At 53.7% G+C, this 18,000-nt stretch overlaps 1 protein-coding gene across 1 annotated transcript in view; it reads left to right on the top strand.

Annotated features, from left to right (window-relative positions):
• The window catches only part of PRR5L (proline rich 5 like), a 165,309-nt gene extending 147,527 nt beyond the window's left edge, over positions 1–17,782 (top strand). Inside the window, exons 7-9 of the mRNA XM_012649587.1 lie at positions 1,414–1,554; positions 6,198–6,324; positions 16,500–17,782. Coding sequence (XP_012505041.1) covers positions 1,414–1,554; positions 6,198–6,324; positions 16,500–16,894 — 663 coding nt within the window. The 3' untranslated portion in view covers positions 16,895–17,782. The remainder of the gene's footprint in view (positions 1–1,413; positions 1,555–6,197; positions 6,325–16,499) is intronic.
• The last annotated feature ends 218 nt before the right edge of the window (positions 17,783–18,000 follow it).

Raw genomic sequence — 18,000 nt, 5'->3', positions numbered from 1 at the left:
CTGTTTAGGAGTGGTTTCTAGAAGACTGTGTGCCCCAGTCTTCCTCCTCCTCTTTCCCCATCTTTTTTAGCTTAAACAGTTCTATTGTTCACTTCACTGGAAGGCTGTGAACAAAACTGGGTATGTCCTATCAGCTTCCGGCATTGCGCAGTACCCAGGGCCCTGGGCCGTCCGGAGGGTTGGGACCTCATCCCTGTGCATCAGAGCGACACCACCTGCCCAGCTTCTCAGAGGTAGCAAAAGAATAAAACCACATCACAGTACCGTATAATTAAGATAGCCTATTTAAAGCACCCTACATGATGTTAGCTCCCTTTAGAATTATTTTTAGGCTATAGAAAGGCATGGATGGTGGTTGTGTGTGTCTGTTGGGAGTGGAGGGTGGGGAGATGTGGACGTAGCAAATCCACCCTTGCCTGGGTTTCTACACAACACTAAGGAGGTATAGGAAATGCAAAACTTCCTTAAGGAAGTTTAAACCTTGGTGGACCTGGGGCATGGGAAGCCACGTCCTGTTTGGGAGGGTGGACACCCTAATGATGTCTCTGGCTCTACCAAGAGCAGCTGAGTTTTTGTGTGTACGGTACATGTGTGTGAAGGGGAGTCTGGGAAACGGGCCTTCCTTTCCCTTTTGGTCTTGGGAAACTTCAGAAGCTCTGAAATCAAATAGTTTGGGTGGAGCTCTACCTTGGATGAATTACAGGAACTCTCCGGGCTTCAGGGTGTTTCATCTGTGGTGCAGATTTTATTATGGAACCTGTCTCAAAGGGTATTGAGACAGGTTGTGGGTATTATATGTGTTATCTACATTCTACTTAGAATCTCGTCTGGCACGTGGAGTTTAATAATGTCAGCTCTTGTGATTAGCTGTCATTTTCATCCTCTGACCCCCCAACACCCTCTCAGTTGAACAAGTCCCTTTCCTTCTATTTCCCTGATTACTTTTCTTCCTAAGTTCCTGGCACATATATAACAATCCAACAGGTCCGATGTTTTCTTCCTTTGCCTGGCGGGTGATAGGTGCTCAGATATCTTACAGATGAGGTTGAGGAAACAGCCTTGGATGTGGGGTGGTGGTATTGATCTTTTCTCTTGTTTCTCTCCATCTTCCCCCTCCTGCCCACTCGGCATTTATGACAGCACGGCCCCTACTGCGTATGTGTCTTGTTTAGTCGTTGGGTCGTTTAGGCAGTTTGAGTTACGCCTTATCTTGAAAGACGCTTTAATTCCGGAGGGCAGGGGCTGGCTCTTTGACTCTTTGACAGACCCACGGGGCCGTGCAGACGCCTCCTCCTGGCTCATCCTGTCCCATGCCGGGCGCTCTGTAAACACATGTTGTCCTGAACCTCATGTGGTTGGTGGCGGATCCAGCAATGTCTCACCTCCCGGCCGCCCCTCCTCTCTGCTGTCCAGGGCCAGGAGCTGACCATCCGCCAGATCTCCCTGCTGGGCTTCCGAGACCTGGTCCTGCTGAAGGTGAAGCTGGGAGACTTGCTGCTGCTGGCGCAGCCCAAGCCGCCCTCATCCATCGTCCAGATGCTGCTCATCCTGCAGGTGAGGCCCTGCTGGGGCGTGCCCCGAGGTGAAGGGAGGGGCAGAGGGAAGAAGCTGCTGATCTGGGATGAGGGGAAGGGATTAAATGCCCAGAGCATCCTAGCTTGGTTTAGTATTCTTGAGTTTGTCCATATTCCTTCGTTCATTTGATGTGCTCTCACCGAGCACCTGTTAGGCCCCTGGTGCTGTGCTGGGTGCTGGGATTGCACTGGGCAGTGAAAGAAGCGTGGTCCTTCGTTCAGGAAGTGGGCACCCTTCTCCCCTCTCTAGTCATGTCAGGGAGCCACAGTTGCAAGTTACAGCAAAGAATCTACTTTGGCCCAGCTCAAGCCAGACCAGGAACTCACCGGAAGGCTCCCAGGGTAGATGGACTTCATGGGGGATTATAGCTGGCAATGAGGCCATGTCAGGCCATGAAGCCACCAGCCTTTCTCTGCTTTCTGGTCTCCACTTGTATCTGGTCTACCTTGTCTCTCTCTGATGCTGCCTCTCCTGTCCTTGCCCCGTCTCTCCTGGACTTGGTGTTCTGCGTCTGTCTTGCTCCTGATCCAATGTGGCAACCCACGGCTCATGTGTTTCCAGTACAAGACGACCTGTGTCTGCCTAGTGTCTCTTAATCCCAATTCTAAATCAGCAATAGGAAGACGGGCTAACACTTACTGGTCCCTGGCTGTGTGCATGAGCCAAGGACTGCAAGTGTGTTGTTTCTTTAATCAAATAATCCAAACAACCACCTTATGAAGCAGGCATTGTTGTTATTCCCATTTTACAGATGAGGAGACTGAAACCTAGGAAGTTCACGTGCCTGAGATCCCTCAGATAGTAAATGGTAGTAAGATTTGGAACTGTGCATTCTCTGCCTCCTCCCCAGAGACGAGAGTTTGATTGGTCCAGCTTGGGCTAGGTGACTCCTTTGCCCGAGCTGTGACCTTGAGTAGGATCAAGCAGTATAAACAGGGACTTGGTGAGCCCATTCCTATGGGTGGGAGCACACAGGACATAGTTCTCAAAGGACAGGGCTGTGGGCTCAGGACACCCCCACGAGGGGACTGCTCTGCCTCCCACCTCTAACTATTAATAGCTCAGATGCTGCAGTGTTAGCTCCAGCCCTCCCCAGGGTAGAGGGTTTCTTTTTTTTTTGAGACACAGTCTCACTCTGTCACCTGGGCTAGAGTGCCGTGGCGTCATCATACTTCACTGCAACCTCAAACTCCTGAGATCAAGCCATCCTCCTGCCTCAGCCTCCCGAGTAGCTGGGACTATGGGTGCACACCACCACACCTGACTAATTTTTCTATTTTTAGTAGAGACGGAGTCTCGCTCTTGCTCAGGCTGGTCTCGAACTCCTGAGCTCAAGCAATCGTCCCGCCTCGGCCTCCCAGAGTGCTAGGATTACAGGCGTGAGCCACCGCGCCCAGCTGAGGGCTTCGTTCTTGATCAGGCTAGGTGACACCATGCTGCCCGCACAGCAGGATGGAACGCCAGGCTTTGGGGCCCTGACTCCCCCACCTCTGAGCTGCTCTTCTCTTTCAGTTCTCAGTCGGGCTGTCCTGGGCATTCTCCCCGTTTCCTGTCATAACGGAGGAGGGAGAGTGGCCTAAGAGGGTGAGAGGGTGGGTGTAATTGGCTGGAATGACAGGTTAGGCATTTCTATGGAAGAAAAGGAGAAGGAGATAGAAAAATGTGTTTGCAGTTTGTGTCTGAGAAGCCTGAATGAGAGCTTGGATCTTGAATGAGGGGTCTTGAAAATGAGCCCTTTGGCCTTCCCCCCTCCCGTTTCCATTTATAATATTTTGGGGATGAGAAGTGATCCCTCTGTGTGTTTGGTGGTGGTGGTTCGGTTTTGTTGGAAGGAGAATCGGTCCAGTCCAGCAGGTGAAGGCTCTCGCGTGTTGATGCTGGAACAGAGGGGCCTGTCTGTGTAATGAAAAACATCTAGCACATTCCGACATTCTGGCTCTGTGCCAGACAACCCGGCAACCATATGAGAAAACTGTTGTCATCTCCCTGAACCCCCAAGGATGCGCTTGACTGTTTGCCCAGGAGAATCTGCCTTCATCTCTCCACTGGGCAGCTTCAGACCCTTCAGTGGTTCCCCGTTGGTCTTAGGAAAACAGCCCAAGTCTGTACCCCGGCCTTGGGCCCTCCAGCCTCCCCTGGAACCTGACTTCCCCACTGCCGTGGCCTCCTGGGCTCCTCCCTGCAGCAGCGGGGTCTTTGTTCTCGCCGTCCCTCTGCCCAGAACACTTTGTCTCCCGAGGCCCCCAAGCCCCTGTCCAGTCAAGGCGGGTCCTCATGTTTTCTCTGCGCTTTTGTGCCCCCAGCACAGTCTCTGGCACGTAGTGGGTGTTAACTAAACATGGTTCAGTTTATGATGGTGCCAGCCAGCGACAGCCTGAGGAGGACTGACGCCTGGTCCCTGGCCTAAAAGCCCACGTTGGTGACCGCCGTGTGGGGCTTCCCCTCTGGCAGGGGAAAGTACGGTCAGAGGAGCTCCACGGTCTTGGTGAATTTCTAGAAGGTCAGTCAAGGAAAGGAAAATGGCATGGACGCCACTGTTTTGCCCCTTTCACAGCTGGGATGGAAGAGGAAGTTGGTGACCCGGCTCAGGGTCACATACACATTTCTAAGAGAGCTGGACTGTCCCCCATTCCGCAGTTCTCGCTCTTTCCACCTTCCCTCAGCCTCTCCCCGCTACGGCTGCCTCCCTCCCGCAGTCTCCCAGGTACTGGGAAGTGCCTGTCAGCTTCTAAGACAGGGCAGGTGGCACCGTGTTCCTGAGGCCTCCTGGGAATGTTCTGCCCAGCAGCTATAGCCCCTGGGGCTGGGAGCGTGACCTGCATTGCCTCGGGTCTTTCCCCAGCCCAAGTTCATCCTTCTGAGCCGCAGGGGCGGTAGCCTCTGGAACTGCGTGGCGCGTCCAGGTGGCACTGCCCTGGGCTATTCCTGCTGTCGGAAGTTTGGGCCTCGGTTCTTAGAACTGTGCGTTCTCTCCCCACTCCCCCACTCTTCACAGTGCCATGAGACCTGGGGCTGGTTTTTTCAAAGCTTTCTGAGAAAAGAGTTCTTTCTCCAGCCTTTATCTTTCCCTTTTCCATTGCTCTTCCAAAATATTCCTGAACCTATTCCACCCTTCTCAAAATGCACAAGGGGCTCAAACTCTCCTACCATGGGCCCTGTGCTCTGCCCTCAGGCTGTCCCAGCCTGAAGTGTGAAGATCTGGTCCCTCCCACCTGGAGCAGACGTGTCCTGAGATCATCCTAAGAGTGGTACGTTCGGAGGGGCCCCCGCCCAGCCAGGCTCTGAGAACCCTGCGCTTGCTTTAATCTTCTCCCATCGCCTTCTTGAAATTCACAATAATTTTTGAACACGGGGACCTGCATTTTCCTTTTGCAATAGGCCACACGAATTCCATAGCCAGTCGCCGCCAAGCCAAGGGCTGAGGGCAGCAGCTTCCTAGAGGGCTGTGTGCAAGCCAAGTTCTCAGCAGCTGCTTTTCTGGAAGGAAACCGGCCAGCTCCAAATCACGTGCTCATTATCCCTTTTCTTGCTACCTTTCACTGCTGCTCCTTTTCCTGCCGTTTCTCCCCGTTTGGCTCTTGGGAGTTACAGAAGGGAGAGGCATAGGGAGAAGTCACTCATTTTCTCTGCCTGTCTTCTCTTCCGGCTTCACATTCCCAGCCCCAACCTCCAAGTCTTTGACAGGACAGCCCCGTTGAGCATAGCCCCACGGAGCCTTGTCTCTTTCCTGCTCAGGCCCCGTCTCCTGCCCGGTGGTCTCTGCTTCCTTGCAGCCCCTCAGCATGAGAACATGTCTTCAAGTCCGTTCCAGCGAGAAACTGAATTCCCTAGGAGGCTGCTGGTTTTCTAGAAAATGTTGGTTGCTGGTTCCTTTTCGGCTTTGACCACTGTGGTTATTTGTTTTAGTTGGTGTTTACTCAGGGCTTAGCTCTGAGGACTCCTGTTGTGCTGAGCTTTTGAAACTGGCTCTTCGTCTTGGTGCTAAAACTGTGCCTAGTTCTAGAATAATTCTCCCTTTCTTTGATTGTCCTGAGCTTGTCCATATTCTTTACCCCTTTCTTTTCTAGCCTGGCAACAAGTGGCAGTAAGAGGGGCTCGGGGCCAGATAGGGTAGTTTCCAGGCTGGGGTTTCTGCCATTTACAGGCTGTGTTTTCCTGGGTGTGTTACTTAACCTTTCTGAGTCTTTATTTCCTCCTCCATAGAAGGGGGATAGTGAGAGCACCTTCCTCTTTGGTTGTTGGGAGACCGCCATGCACCGCTACACGTCAGGTGCCTGTGCTGTGTGTGTGAACGGGTCACTGTGACAGTGGGGGTGGGATTACTGCCTTTGGGACCCGTCTGCCCTCAGCCCTGGAGCCGGCACAGGCGCACCCACGAGCATGCACAGGGCCCCGTGGGAGAGGCTGCCGTGGGGCTGACCGTGCACAGATCTCATCGCAGAGACCTGTGACGAGTGATTAGAGCTTCAGGCCTCAGTTTCCTCTATTCTAGCCACAAGGGTGCTGCCCGCTGGCAACACTGCCTTGTAGCAGGAGGAGGGCAGCCAGGCTTTGCGGATTGGGTGCCTGCTGGCCGTGGCAGCTTTCACTGACCTTCGTCTCTCTTGGCTGTTCATTTCCAGGGTGTTCACGAGCCCACAGGCCCAAGCGAGGGTTATTTGCAGCTGGAGGAGCTGGTGAAGCAAGTGGTTTCTCCTTTCCTCGGCATCAGCGGGGACCGCGGCTGCTCAGGCCCCACGTACACGCTGGGTAAGGGGCGCAGCTCCCGGGTTGCCAGGTGCCTCGGTGATGATGATACAGCTCTGTTTAACGGAACGCTGATTACGTGCCGCGCCTTTCGCTTCCTCTGTGGGTCACGTGCACATCTGCGCTTTCCGATCACTCACGTTCCTGGCCTCCCGAGGTTGCAGAAACCTCCTCCTCCCTTGCTGATTCCTGCCCAGGGACCAACACTGTGCCTCTGTGGTGGTTCTTGTCTCATCCACATCTTTGATCTGTGGCTTTGATCTTATTCGTGCGCCTGGGACATTAATTTTTTCTATATTTGATGCCAGAAATTGCCTTGTTACACCCTCAGCGGAAAAACCACTCATGATGCATTTCCCTTTGAAAGCAGCTTGGAATGTGAAGCCAACTTGTTTGTGTGTGGCCAGGTGTTGTGAGCAGCTGGTGCCCACTCCATTTCTGTAGGCGCCATCACATGACAAGGAAAGGGGCTCCTGGATTTGGGGACGAATCCTGTCCGGGCCTGTTTTGGTGGCTGTAAAGTGAGCATCCGTGAGTGCCAGGCTCTGTACTGGGTGCCTTGGAGAATCTAGAGCTGAATCAGGTCTCTTCCTTCTCTCGGTGAGACCACAGTGTAGACAGGTTGGGTAGCAATAGCTATATAATGTAATGCTGTAAAGCAGCTCTCAGTGAGACCACGGTCTTGGTAGAATAGTTGCATGGGAAGGCTTGCAATTAAAGACACAGTCACTGTCTGAAATGTAAGCTTTTAAAATGCAGGAACTTTTTGTTCATTGTTCTGTCCCCAGGAATGGGGCCTGGTACATAGTAGGCACTCAAAAAATATTTGTTAGATCATGGCAGGCAACTGTACCCCAAGATGAGGGGGCCCTGGCACCCACAGAGAGGTGCAGAGGCAGAAACAGATACTGAGTTGGGAACCGACTGCCCGCTCTGCTCACATTAGTGGCACTGTAGCTGAACCTCACAGAAAGGAGCAGCCCCCAGCGAGGTTCCTGCCCCTTCCTGGGCCTCTCTACTGCTGAAAAAGTCAGGGCCAGCCAGCAGTTTCAGGGCCAGCACAATGATCCTGGTTGTGTTTCTCTGGAGACACCGGCTTAACCACAGCCACTGCATATTGCAGAGTGCCAGCGCCCGCCTCTGCCTGCTGGTTCTTCCCCTCTTTCGCTGGCTCGCTCACTCCAGCCAGGAGCTGGGACAAGCCAGCGTTGCAGTGACACTGAAGGAAAACAGTCTCCTGCCTCCACCCGCCCCCGGCCCTGAGCTGGGGCCCACCTTCCTGCTGGCTCAGCTCACTGAGTTTGGGCAGCCGGGGGGTATCCAGGGAGATGTCAGGATGCCAGCATGGTAGCTGGGCCATGGCGGGAGTGCTACCATTATTTGAGCCTAATGCCACTGTAGGGGGAGAAAAATAGTTGTTCTTCAACTGTCATAAGCTCATAGTTGGAACAGTCCCCTCTAATGGATTAATGAGAGAAAAACAGAAGTTTATTAACGTGTATATTTCATGTATACCTGGGACACACCCAGGGAATGAGTAGTGGTCAAAGACGAGGCTTTGAATTTCAGCTTATATAACATCTTCAGCAAAGAACAGTACATTTTTAGAGAAGTGACAAGACAAAGGAAAAGGACTTTAAGTCTCTAGGGGCAGCAACTTGTGGGAAGACAAATAAATGGCAGATAAAGGTTAGTTAGTAAAGCTTGTTAAGGTGGACTCCTCTGGTACCATCTCCAGACAGTAAGGGTCTAAAGGTGTCTTCAGTGGTTAATCTCTGTTCTCCCTGGCAGAAGAGGGGCAGGATACCTTTTGTCTTTGTAAATCTGGGTGCTGCTTTTAAGCAAGTAGGTGGAGGACAGAGAGTTCTCCTGTATCTGCTTCATTATTGCCTTCAGCTCAGCAGTCCTCGAGTCCAGGAGGCGTATTTTGGGGTGGTATGTTCTGGCCTCCCACACCAGGAGCAAGAGTGGATTTGGAAGTTTGTTCAGCGGGGACTCACTGTCAGAGAGGATGCCTTTCGTGTTCCAGCTAACATAAGAATAACACACGCTTTAGTCCAATTACAAAGACCCAAGGTTTTTATTCTTGCACTGAGGAGAGTCCCTGCCTCTGGAGAGTGGTCTTAGTAGAGGCAGAGGGGAAGGAAGGAACCCTCTTTTTGTTAATTTTTTTACCATTTCAGCAAATGTGTTCTAAGACCATGTCCCAGGCATCTTGTGATGTGCTACAGATATCTCCTCAAACAAAACCAACTTATCCCTGCCCTCCAACACACACAGCGTGATGAGGAAGTCACCAACAAGTCAGTGACTCATCAGTGTGCAAATGTTCTGAGAGGGAGAAGGATAGGGGCCACAAAGCCCCCAGTAGGGGACTTCACCTTGATGAGGAAATCAGGGAAGGCTCCCTGGAGGAAGTGATGTCTGTGATGGGACGTGTGGGATAGCTATGAGGTAGCTGAGTAGACAGGGAGGGAAGACTATCTATCCCAGGCCAAGAGGAGGACCTTGAGGAGGATTCGGAGGGCAGGAGGTGAGCAGGAGGGCAGAGCATTTGAGGAACTGAAAGAGCTTCAGAGTTGCAAAGTTGTGTATGGCCAAGGAAACCACTGGACACAGGCCATGTCCTGAGTACTGTGCCAGGTGGGCTGGACATCAGGCCACGGATCACACTGCTGTTCCCATTTTACAGGGGAGGCAAGTGAGGATTCAGGTCACCTGGCTGTTGGAGCCAGGGTTCCAAAGCCCAAGCCACTGGCCCTTTCTCAGCTGGCCCACGGGTTCTCCCTTCACTCCACCTGCCCGTCGGCATTTAGGAGGAGACTTTATTAACGGACAGGTGAGGAGTTCCTTAGCCCAAGAGGTATCCTAGGCTAGACATTTTGTCTCAAACCTCTGGATACCAAAGGCACAGTGGTGCCTTCCTTACTGAGGACACCCCTTTCCAGAGAAGGAGAGGACCCTGGGGCCTCAGTCAGCCCCTCAGTAAAATGGGATAATAATATTTATCCTGCCCATGGGGAAGGGGTGTTGACACGACTGGCTGAGGTAAGAACTAAGGAGTCCAGGTGGGCGTGAGAAATTCCTTCACCCGTGGGGGGCTGTGCCGTGGCCCCCCTAGAGTGGCCAGGGGCGGCTGAGGCCATCGGTCCTCTCAGGGCCACCACCCGTGCTGCGTGACTGACCAGGCTGTTAGCACCATGTGTTTGTTCCTGCTGAGGCCGGTCCTGTCGTACCTCAGTCTCCATCGCCCGCGGGGTGGGCGAGCAGAGCTGGAGAGCAGTTTACTGGTGGGAGCTCCTCCCTGTGCCCAGGTGGCCGCCAGGCCTCGCCTGGATCCGTGAGCTGGCCTCGGAGAGAGAGACAGTCGTTTGGGGCGTGCTGGAGCGAGAGCGTGCCCTCCCCTCCGAAGAGGCCTCTTTTTTACAGGGGTGTGGCGTGGGGGTGAAGAGGAGGGTTGGGGGAGAAGGCAGGTTCCTCAGAGGCCGGCCCTCGTCCCACCTTTCCAGTTCCCAAAGTCTGCAGGCTCCGTCCCCGCTGCTGACAGGGCCCCCTGAGCACACGCTGGGACCCCACATAGCAACCGTCTCCCTGCATTGTGTCTCCAGCGGGAGGCCCTGCCCCTCCGGGATGGGATGCCGTACCTGCTCTGCCTGCCTGACAGCCAGGCATTCATGACTTTCAGGTGCCCGCCCGGAGAGTGCTGCCCACAATGGGCTTGGTGTGCAGGGGTCACAATGGCTGCATTATGGTGGCCGCTCCGGTGGGGCCTGGCCAGCGAGCCTGGCAGATCAAAGGCCTGGGAACCGAGTCCCCAACAAAGGGCCTGAGGACAGCCTTGTCCAGCTTTGCTTCTCTCCGGGGGTTTGAAAGGAGCTGCGCTGTTGGCTCGGTGCAGGGGTGAATGCCAGCGCGCAGCGGGGCTCCTGGAGGGTGAGGAAGGAATAGAGGCTCCCGGCCCCACCCCGTGTGAAAGGCCAGGAGGGGGAAGAGGAGGTGGCCTGGAGGTGCCGGCTGAGGTGGCAGGACCCAGCCCTCCCTGCTAAAGGGCACCCCTGCAAGGGAAGGACCAGTTTGTGGGTCCCAGGGGTACGTACAGGGTAATGAGTCTCCTAATGAGATTCCCTTCCCTGGGTGACAGGACCCGGCCCGCCCTGGGGCAAAGAAGAGAAAGAAGGGGAGGAAAACAAGCAAGAGCATGGGTAGTTCTCTGGGTTCCAGGGCTCCCAAGGGGCCCAGTGGGACTGACCCCAGTGGGGACACAGCTGACGCACTCATCTGAGGGTTGGCTCTGGAGTCTGGCGGGAGCTTAGCAAGGAAGCGCTGTCTGCCCAGGGGACTCAACACAGCCGCGCCGCCTCTGTGGTCTCGGCTCTGCCCACGCCCGGTCTTGGGAACCAAAATATTCCACCCAGAAAGCAGAAGGAAGAGCTGTAGTCCCCTCCCGTGAGTCATCGCTGGGAGAGAGCTGCGGAGGCAGCCGTGGAAAGAGCAGGGGCCTCAGAAACCATGAGGGCTGGGGCTCAGCTGTGAGGCCTGGAGCAAGTTGCTTAACTTCTCTGAGCTACAGAGGGCTAAGCACAGAGGCCCTGTCCTTCTGTTCAGGGATAGCAGGAGGAAAAAGCTGCCCTGTCTTAGGGCAGGGCCAGGCAGAGTTGCCACCTGCTGTTAGGGACCCAGCTAGAAGCAGCCTTGGCCCCGTGGGATCACTCCGGGGGGAGGTTGTGTATGCCTCCCTCTCTCCCTCCCCTGGATCCCAAACCACATCTTGGCCCTTGCCATGCTGTGTTACCATGGCCTGATTATTTGTCAGTGTCCCCCATAGACTGTGAGCTCACTGAGGGCAGGAAGCATGTTGTTACCCTCTGGGAGTGAGCGAGTGAATGTCCAGTCTGCGTTCAGTCTGTAGGTCACTCCCCATCTGAAATGACTTCTCTTCTTCCTCCTGTAAATTTCCAGGATGGTCCTGCCTGTACCTCTGCCCTGACAGGTGCCACATTAGCACCGACCTTGTTCTGACAGTTACGTGCGTGCAGGTCACGAGCCGGGGCTCTGCTGTCAGCCTCAGGCTGGAGTCCTGGTTTCATCATTAACTGTGACTGTAAAGTTATTCAACATCTCAGCCTCAGGTTCCTCTGCAAAGTGGTCAGAAGGAAAGCATGTCAGTGGGGCACCTCCTTTGGGGGACAGTCCCTAGCATGTCACGGACGCTCAGTAAATGGTTGCTCCTTTGACCGAACCCCTGCACCCAGGCACACGTGCGCTGGGCTCAAGCCCCTTGTGGCAGGCCTCATAGCAGATTTATTTTCCTTTTCCTCTTAGCAGCTAGGGTAGCGTTTTGCATATACACGTATTAGCTTAAAAAGTGTTGAAGGAGGGGGTAGGTGTCGTCGGGGTCCCTTATCCAGGGTTGGCCCCCTTGCTCTGGCTCCGGCTCTCAGCCTGTGAGCCCTGCTCAGTGGCAGCCAAAGTGGCCTCTCTTGTGTGATCACTGCCTGGTGACTCCTCTGAGGACCATCGGAGACACCTTTCCCAGGTTCCTCCCGTGGGGTCGGGACCCATAGACATCATCGCACGAATTCTCATTTCCTCCAATGATGCTGCAGGTGTCAGCCATGCAAATCGCGTCCCTGTTACCTCAATTCACCCCGTGTCCTCTCTGGGCCCAGTCTTTGCTCTGACTCTTTCCTCTTTCTGGACTGCCCACTCCAGCTGTATCTGCATGGCCCAAGTTTTAGCCATGTTGTAAAATCCACCGTTAATACTGCTTCTTTCCGGAGACTCCTTCTCCAAGCAGGAGTCCCCCATATGCCCATAAAACATTATTTGAGTCTTTGCCAACAGTAGAAATGATCTAGCTACTGCCTGCCTCTCTGGCTGTACCCTCTGCGCAGAGATCTGCACATAGAAAATATCCACTGAACAGGTCTAGTTTAGCCTCCTGGTAGGCTGGTTGAAGGGTTCGGGCCGCACAACGTGAGTTTCCCAACAGCGGTCTGAAGTGCTTGCTTTTAACAGCAGTGTGAGAGAAATGAGTTGTTTTCCAGGGAGTTTTTTTTTTAAGGACAGTTCTTTAATGGGGTCCTTACTGCTTTGAACTCTATTTTATAGTTATCGATTTGGGGGATTATAAAAGTAATACAGGGTTATTATAAGAATGCCGTCATTATAGAAATGAGAAATTTGGATGGTGCAAGCATCCCTGCTTCAGAAAGAACCTCTGTCAACACTTGGCATAGATTCTTTCTTTTTGGTTGCTCCTTGGTGTTTTGTCTCCTGTCCCCAAAGAGGAGGGTCCATGACCACCTCTCCAGGCCACTGCCAGCCTCTGGTCTAGCACCTGCTGGGGGGCAGTGTTTGCTCAGCTTCAGAGGGCGGGCTGGCTCAAGGAGTGTGGCTTCCAAGGGCAGCAGTAGTGCCCAGAGACACAGCAGCGTGTCGTGGGCAGAGTTTGGGCACTGCCATCTAGAACCTGAGAGAACTGGGGCTGAGCTGTGTTTTCTCATCTGTGCAGTGGGGATAATGAGACCAGCCCTACCTGTTTTAGGGGGAGATTGGGACTGAACAGTGAGCCCATGGATGGGAACACACTCCAAACCCTTAATTCAGTAAATTCTAATTTTTACATATTATCATTTGGTTTTGAAAAACTGTTATTGTTACCACCAAATAGGTCCCTTGGGATTCTGAGCCAGTAAACTTGGAGATTTAGTCCTAATTAGTATTTCATTTTCTTGTCATTACTTACACACAACAGTCCAACGACAGGAGCTGCCATGAGCTTTGCAGATGGTAGCTGTAGAGCAGGCCTCACTGCGGTCCCCATCCAGGAGTGTGGTGTGAGCTCTAGAAGTTATTGTCACGTGTGTCCGGGGCCCTCGAGACCCACGAGAAGAGCAGAGAGTAAACTAAAGCAGCGTGGGTCACACGTCCCCCAGGCCAGTCTATGCCAACAGTTTGCTTTCCCCTTGCAAAGTGGGTCAGCCCCCATCCTGTCCAAGTGTGGTGGGAATACTGATGCTCTTAGACCCCGCTCCACTGCCCCCCGCCCTGCTGACAGAGGGAGCGTGTTTCTCTTGGGGTCTTCAGGGTGTCAAGCACATGGGTGCTGTGGAAGGCAGGGATAGGTGACGTGGTGTGGGTGATTGGAAGGCTGGAGAGAGCTGTGATCTGGCACAAAGGGAGGTAGAGCAGAAGAGAAGGCCTTGAATAGGACCCGCCTGTTCCCCAGCCCTCCCCCAGCCCACAGTTCCACAGCTGTGTTAAGGGCATTGCCACACCTTCAAAATGGCGCTCTCCCAGGCCAGACTGGCTTCGGCGGCCGGATTGTCCCGCACCCCTGCCTGGCTGAGGTCGTCCATCCAGCTCACGATGGGATGCTGGGCCTCGGTGAGAGAGAGCAGAGCTACCTGGAGAGGAGCATGGGTGGCGGGGGGACTTCTCTGGGACCTTGTCATGGTAGCGCTCTGTAGGTTTCTGTACTGGCACAGGCCTTGTGACGGTGGGAGAGGGGATGCCTGGGGATTGGGAGGTGCTGGTAGATAGGCTTCCTCCTTTGGGAATCTTCTCCCCAGACCTCGGTGACCCTACTGTTCTGGTTCTTCTCCTGCCTCTCCGACCCACCCAGGGTTTCCTTCCTTCTGGAGAGGCAGTGGCGCTTATGACACTCGGCTTCCGGAGGCCGATGCTTGTGTTCCAGGCCCAGCTCAGCCTCTTCTTTGCGACATTAGACAAGTCCTTTAAGCTCTCTGTGCCTTAGTTTCCCTTCTGTAAAATGAAAATAGCAGTAATGGCTCCTACCTCATTGGGTTGAGAGGATTTAATTGGTTCATAGACCCAAGATGCTGAGAATAGCTCCCGGCACTCTTAAGTGCTATCCTGCGTGTCAGCACTTAGTACTTTTATTGTCCTTTTAGGGGGCCTCTGTCATGTTATCCACCCCACGCAGAGGCATACATGGAACGATTTAGTCCTTGACCCTGTCTTCATTGTCAGAGGGGTCACGTTCACTCTGAGGGCTCCAGCCATCACCAAGGTCCTCGGGACCCTGCGATTTTCATATCCCAAAATGTTTTCTTTTTGTCATTATAAGAAAAATGCATGCACGTAGACTCAAATTTGAGAAATATCTCCCCCAAAAAAAGAATAAAGGAGAAATTTAAAAAATCATTGGTAATACCTTTACCCAGCAACAACTACTATTAATATTTTGATGTACGGCCTTCCCAGTTATTATGAATTCAACACCCAGGATAACCCCAGTTTTGTTTAAAAAGAAAAAAAATGCATATAATACTATTGTTTATATTCTGCTTTTGTCACCAAATATACTGCGAGCATTTTCCAATATTATGGGAAAATAACCAAGTTCCTATCTTTACGTGGAAACTTTTTTCCCCAGCTTCAACATCGCATATTGCAATTTGGCCGTGGCGGCACCTCGGATGCGACACAGCCAGAGCCGAGCTCTTGGTCGCACGGGCTGCTGCCTTTGGCCCTCACCCCTTCCCCAAGTCTGTGTCCCACCCGTGGCTCAGTGCCTGTTACCATCTCGATCCCTCCTACTCCCACCGTTCCCGTGGTCTCCCGTTTTGGGGCTCTGTTGTATCAGTCTCTGTTGTCTTGCCCGCATCACGACAACTCTAGTTCTTGTCCCGATCACCTCTCACCTTGACTCTGATGCTAGTGCTACTTTTTTTCACATGGGACCCATATTTGTTATGGAACACAATCCCCGAGCCTTCTCCCTGGCTTTCCTCACGCTGGCCTCTCTGGCTGCAACCCGTCCTGCCACACTTCTGCCAAGGGGGCTCCAGAGGCATCGTGCCATCCTGCCCGTGACCTGCAGGGTTACCTGCCTTCCCCCGCTCTGCTGTGGCCTGACACATCACAGATGCTTCCATCTGGCATTCAAGGGCCCTCCCTCCCAGGACACGGCTCATCCTGCCAACTCGGGCACGTCTCCGCTGTCTCCTGTGCTGTGTGTTCCAGCCGGGCTGGGTCCTGATGGCGCCCTGTCTCAGCAGCGTGCTCAGGCTGTTCCCATTGCCCGGAACGCCGTCACCCCCCACCCCTCCGGGAGCTCTGCCAGCCTGAAGGCCCACTGCCAGTGTACAGCCTCCCTGGCAGGTTTCCTGATTGTCCCCAGACAGGCAAGCTTTGTCCAGGCTTTGAACCCCCTGCACTTGGCTTGCCCTTCCCTTGGCGTACCTCGCCTCCTCTAGCTAGGGGTGTGCTTTGCACGGGCATCTGGGAAGAGCAAGGAGTGAGACAGACCTCGTTTGAGTCCCAGCTTCTGCCTTTTTAGCTGTGTGACCTTGGATAAGTTATTACCTCTCTGATATTTGTTTTTTTCCTCTGTAAAGTGGGAGCCAACACTGTATCATGACTTAGGTTCCGTTTTTAGGAAGATTCAAAAGGTGCATGTCAAGGTTCAGCAGTTTCCGCGTTGTGGTGATAGCTCAAAAGCAGCAGTTTATCATAACTTGTGTCCAGGGCTCCTGGTGTTTGCCTCCTCGGGGTGGTCCATGGAACCTAGCCTGCCTGTGATGGTGTGAAAGGCCATTTGAATCCTGGAGAATTGACTTGAATAGAGAGCACAGGTGCCAGACCCTTGACCTGGCGGGAGACGAGGGCATTGGTCGTCCTGGTTCAGGGTGATTTGCAGCATGGTCCCACTGCCTTGGCTTTGATAACTGAGGACGCTCCCCAGGCACCTCTTCTGCAGAATTTAAGCTTATGAGGCCTCTTTCACGTCATCTGTTGGAACACAGAGGCCACTCTTGCAAGGAGCCAGGGGCTTCTTTGAAGCTGGCCAGCCAACACCCAGGTCTTCAGAGGAAATTGGTTGAAAGGGAATTCAGGGCAAATCCAATGAAGCTCAGGCAGTAGCTGGGAAAGAGAAACGATTCCCTTGACCCTTCTCTATCAAGGAAAGGCTTTTAGTGAACACCTAACAGGGTAGGGTCGGTCGGGGGTGGTGTCTGGCATAAATGGGTAAAGTTGCAAGAGGAACCTTTAGATGTCGCCAAGTTCCTCCCTTGCGTTTCAGCAGGGCTGTGCCTAAAGCTGTTCTAAAGGTTGAGCCACCACCTCGCTCTTCCCCCAAATTGATTGGGAGCTTCTGACCACCAGTACCCCCTCCCCAGTGACAGCCTCTGCTGGTTTTTCTCTTGCAGCCAGGCGGCACTCCCGGGTCCGGCCCAAGGTGACTCTACTGAACTATGCCTCGCCGATGAGCACGGCCAGTCGGCCACTGAACGAGATGGCCCTGACGCCACTGACAGAGCAGGAGGGGGAGGCCTACTTGGAGAAGTGTGGCAGCGTGCGGCGGCACACGGTGGCCAACGCCCACTCGGACATCCAGCTGCTGGCCATGGCCACCATGATGCACTCAGGCTTGGGGGAGGAGGCTGGCAGTGAGGACAAGTGCCTGCTCCTGCCGCCCAGCTTCCCCCCGCACCCCCGGCAGTGCTCCAGTGAGCCCAACATCACCGACAGCCCCGATGAACTGGAGGAAGGGGCGGGTGGCAGCCAGGAGGGCTCAGAGCTGAACTGTGCTTCCCTCAGCTGAGTGGAGATCTCCAGGGCTTCCCAGCTCGTGCTGTGCAACCAGGATGCAGACCGCTCCATCCCAGTGGGCAGCCGAGGGGCTCTTCCTCTGGGCAATGTGGCCTTATTTCTTTTAGGGTACAGGCCTGGTTGAAATGCCCTGGGGGAGACCCTTGTGGTAAACCTCTTCATTTTGGTGACTGTGACCCCCCCTCTTTGCAGCCACAGAGACCCAGTTGCCTCATGGTCACTTTCTGACTTCCAGCCTTGCCTGCCTGACTCAGATCCTCATCTCTGAGCCTTTTCCCCCCCAGATGTTGGACTGCCAAGTCCTCCCAATGATACAGCCAATGCCCTCGGCATGACTATAGCCGGAGGTTGTTAGGACCACACACAAAACCACCAAGGATGTGCTGGTCTTTGGGGTTCCCCTGTGGGTTCCCTGTGATGCAGAGGCTTGTGCGTGAAGAGAGCTAGGAGGGAGGTAACCCCTTTGCCCTTTCCTTTTGTGTAGAGTGAAAGTAGACTGCACTGCTACCACATGGCTCTGGGAATGTGGCTTCCTTATTTTAGTTTCAGAGTTACTGGGAAAGAGCTGCCCCACTGGTAGGGGAGGGTCTGTCTGCCTTTACTGCATCCAGATCCTGTGCTGCCTGCACGAAGGCCTTTGGCTTCTGGCCCCGGAAGGTGGCAAGGCTGGAGCAGCCCCGTCTCTCATTGAGCGGTGCATTTCCCTCTCAAGTTTTCCCCCAAGCTCAAGGAACTAACCTCCGGAGGAGTAGCTGCTGCCTGAATCTCTCTCTCATTTCAGAAAGGGACCGTTTCTTATTGTGGGTGTGAGAGGCCGGCTGATATCAACCAACTAGTCTGTACCTGGATTTGACTTGAATTTTTAACATGTGTATTGTTTCAAAAAAAAAAAAGTTTGCAAATATTTGCACGTAGGATCTTTCACTGTTCATTTCTAATGGGGTGTGTTTTCAAACTAAAAAACAAGCAAACCCCCTGGGAAAGGAACCTGGGAATGGTCCAGATAAAGTGACCCATGGCGGGCAGGGCTGTTATGCTATAGAGCTCTGGAAGCAGCTGGATTTGAATCCAGAATGCCCTGTGTTTGTGAGTGTCGTG

The sequence above is a fragment of the Propithecus coquereli genome, unplaced genomic scaffold (genome assembly GCF_000956105.1).
Source record: "Propithecus coquereli isolate 6110/MARCELLA unplaced genomic scaffold, Pcoq_1.0 Scaffold30, whole genome shotgun sequence".
In the NCBI taxonomy this organism is placed as follows: domain Eukaryota; kingdom Metazoa; phylum Chordata; class Mammalia; order Primates; family Indriidae; genus Propithecus; species Propithecus coquereli.
The sequence above is the reverse complement of the archived record's forward strand: the minus strand, read 5'-3'. Positions and strand labels throughout refer to the sequence as shown.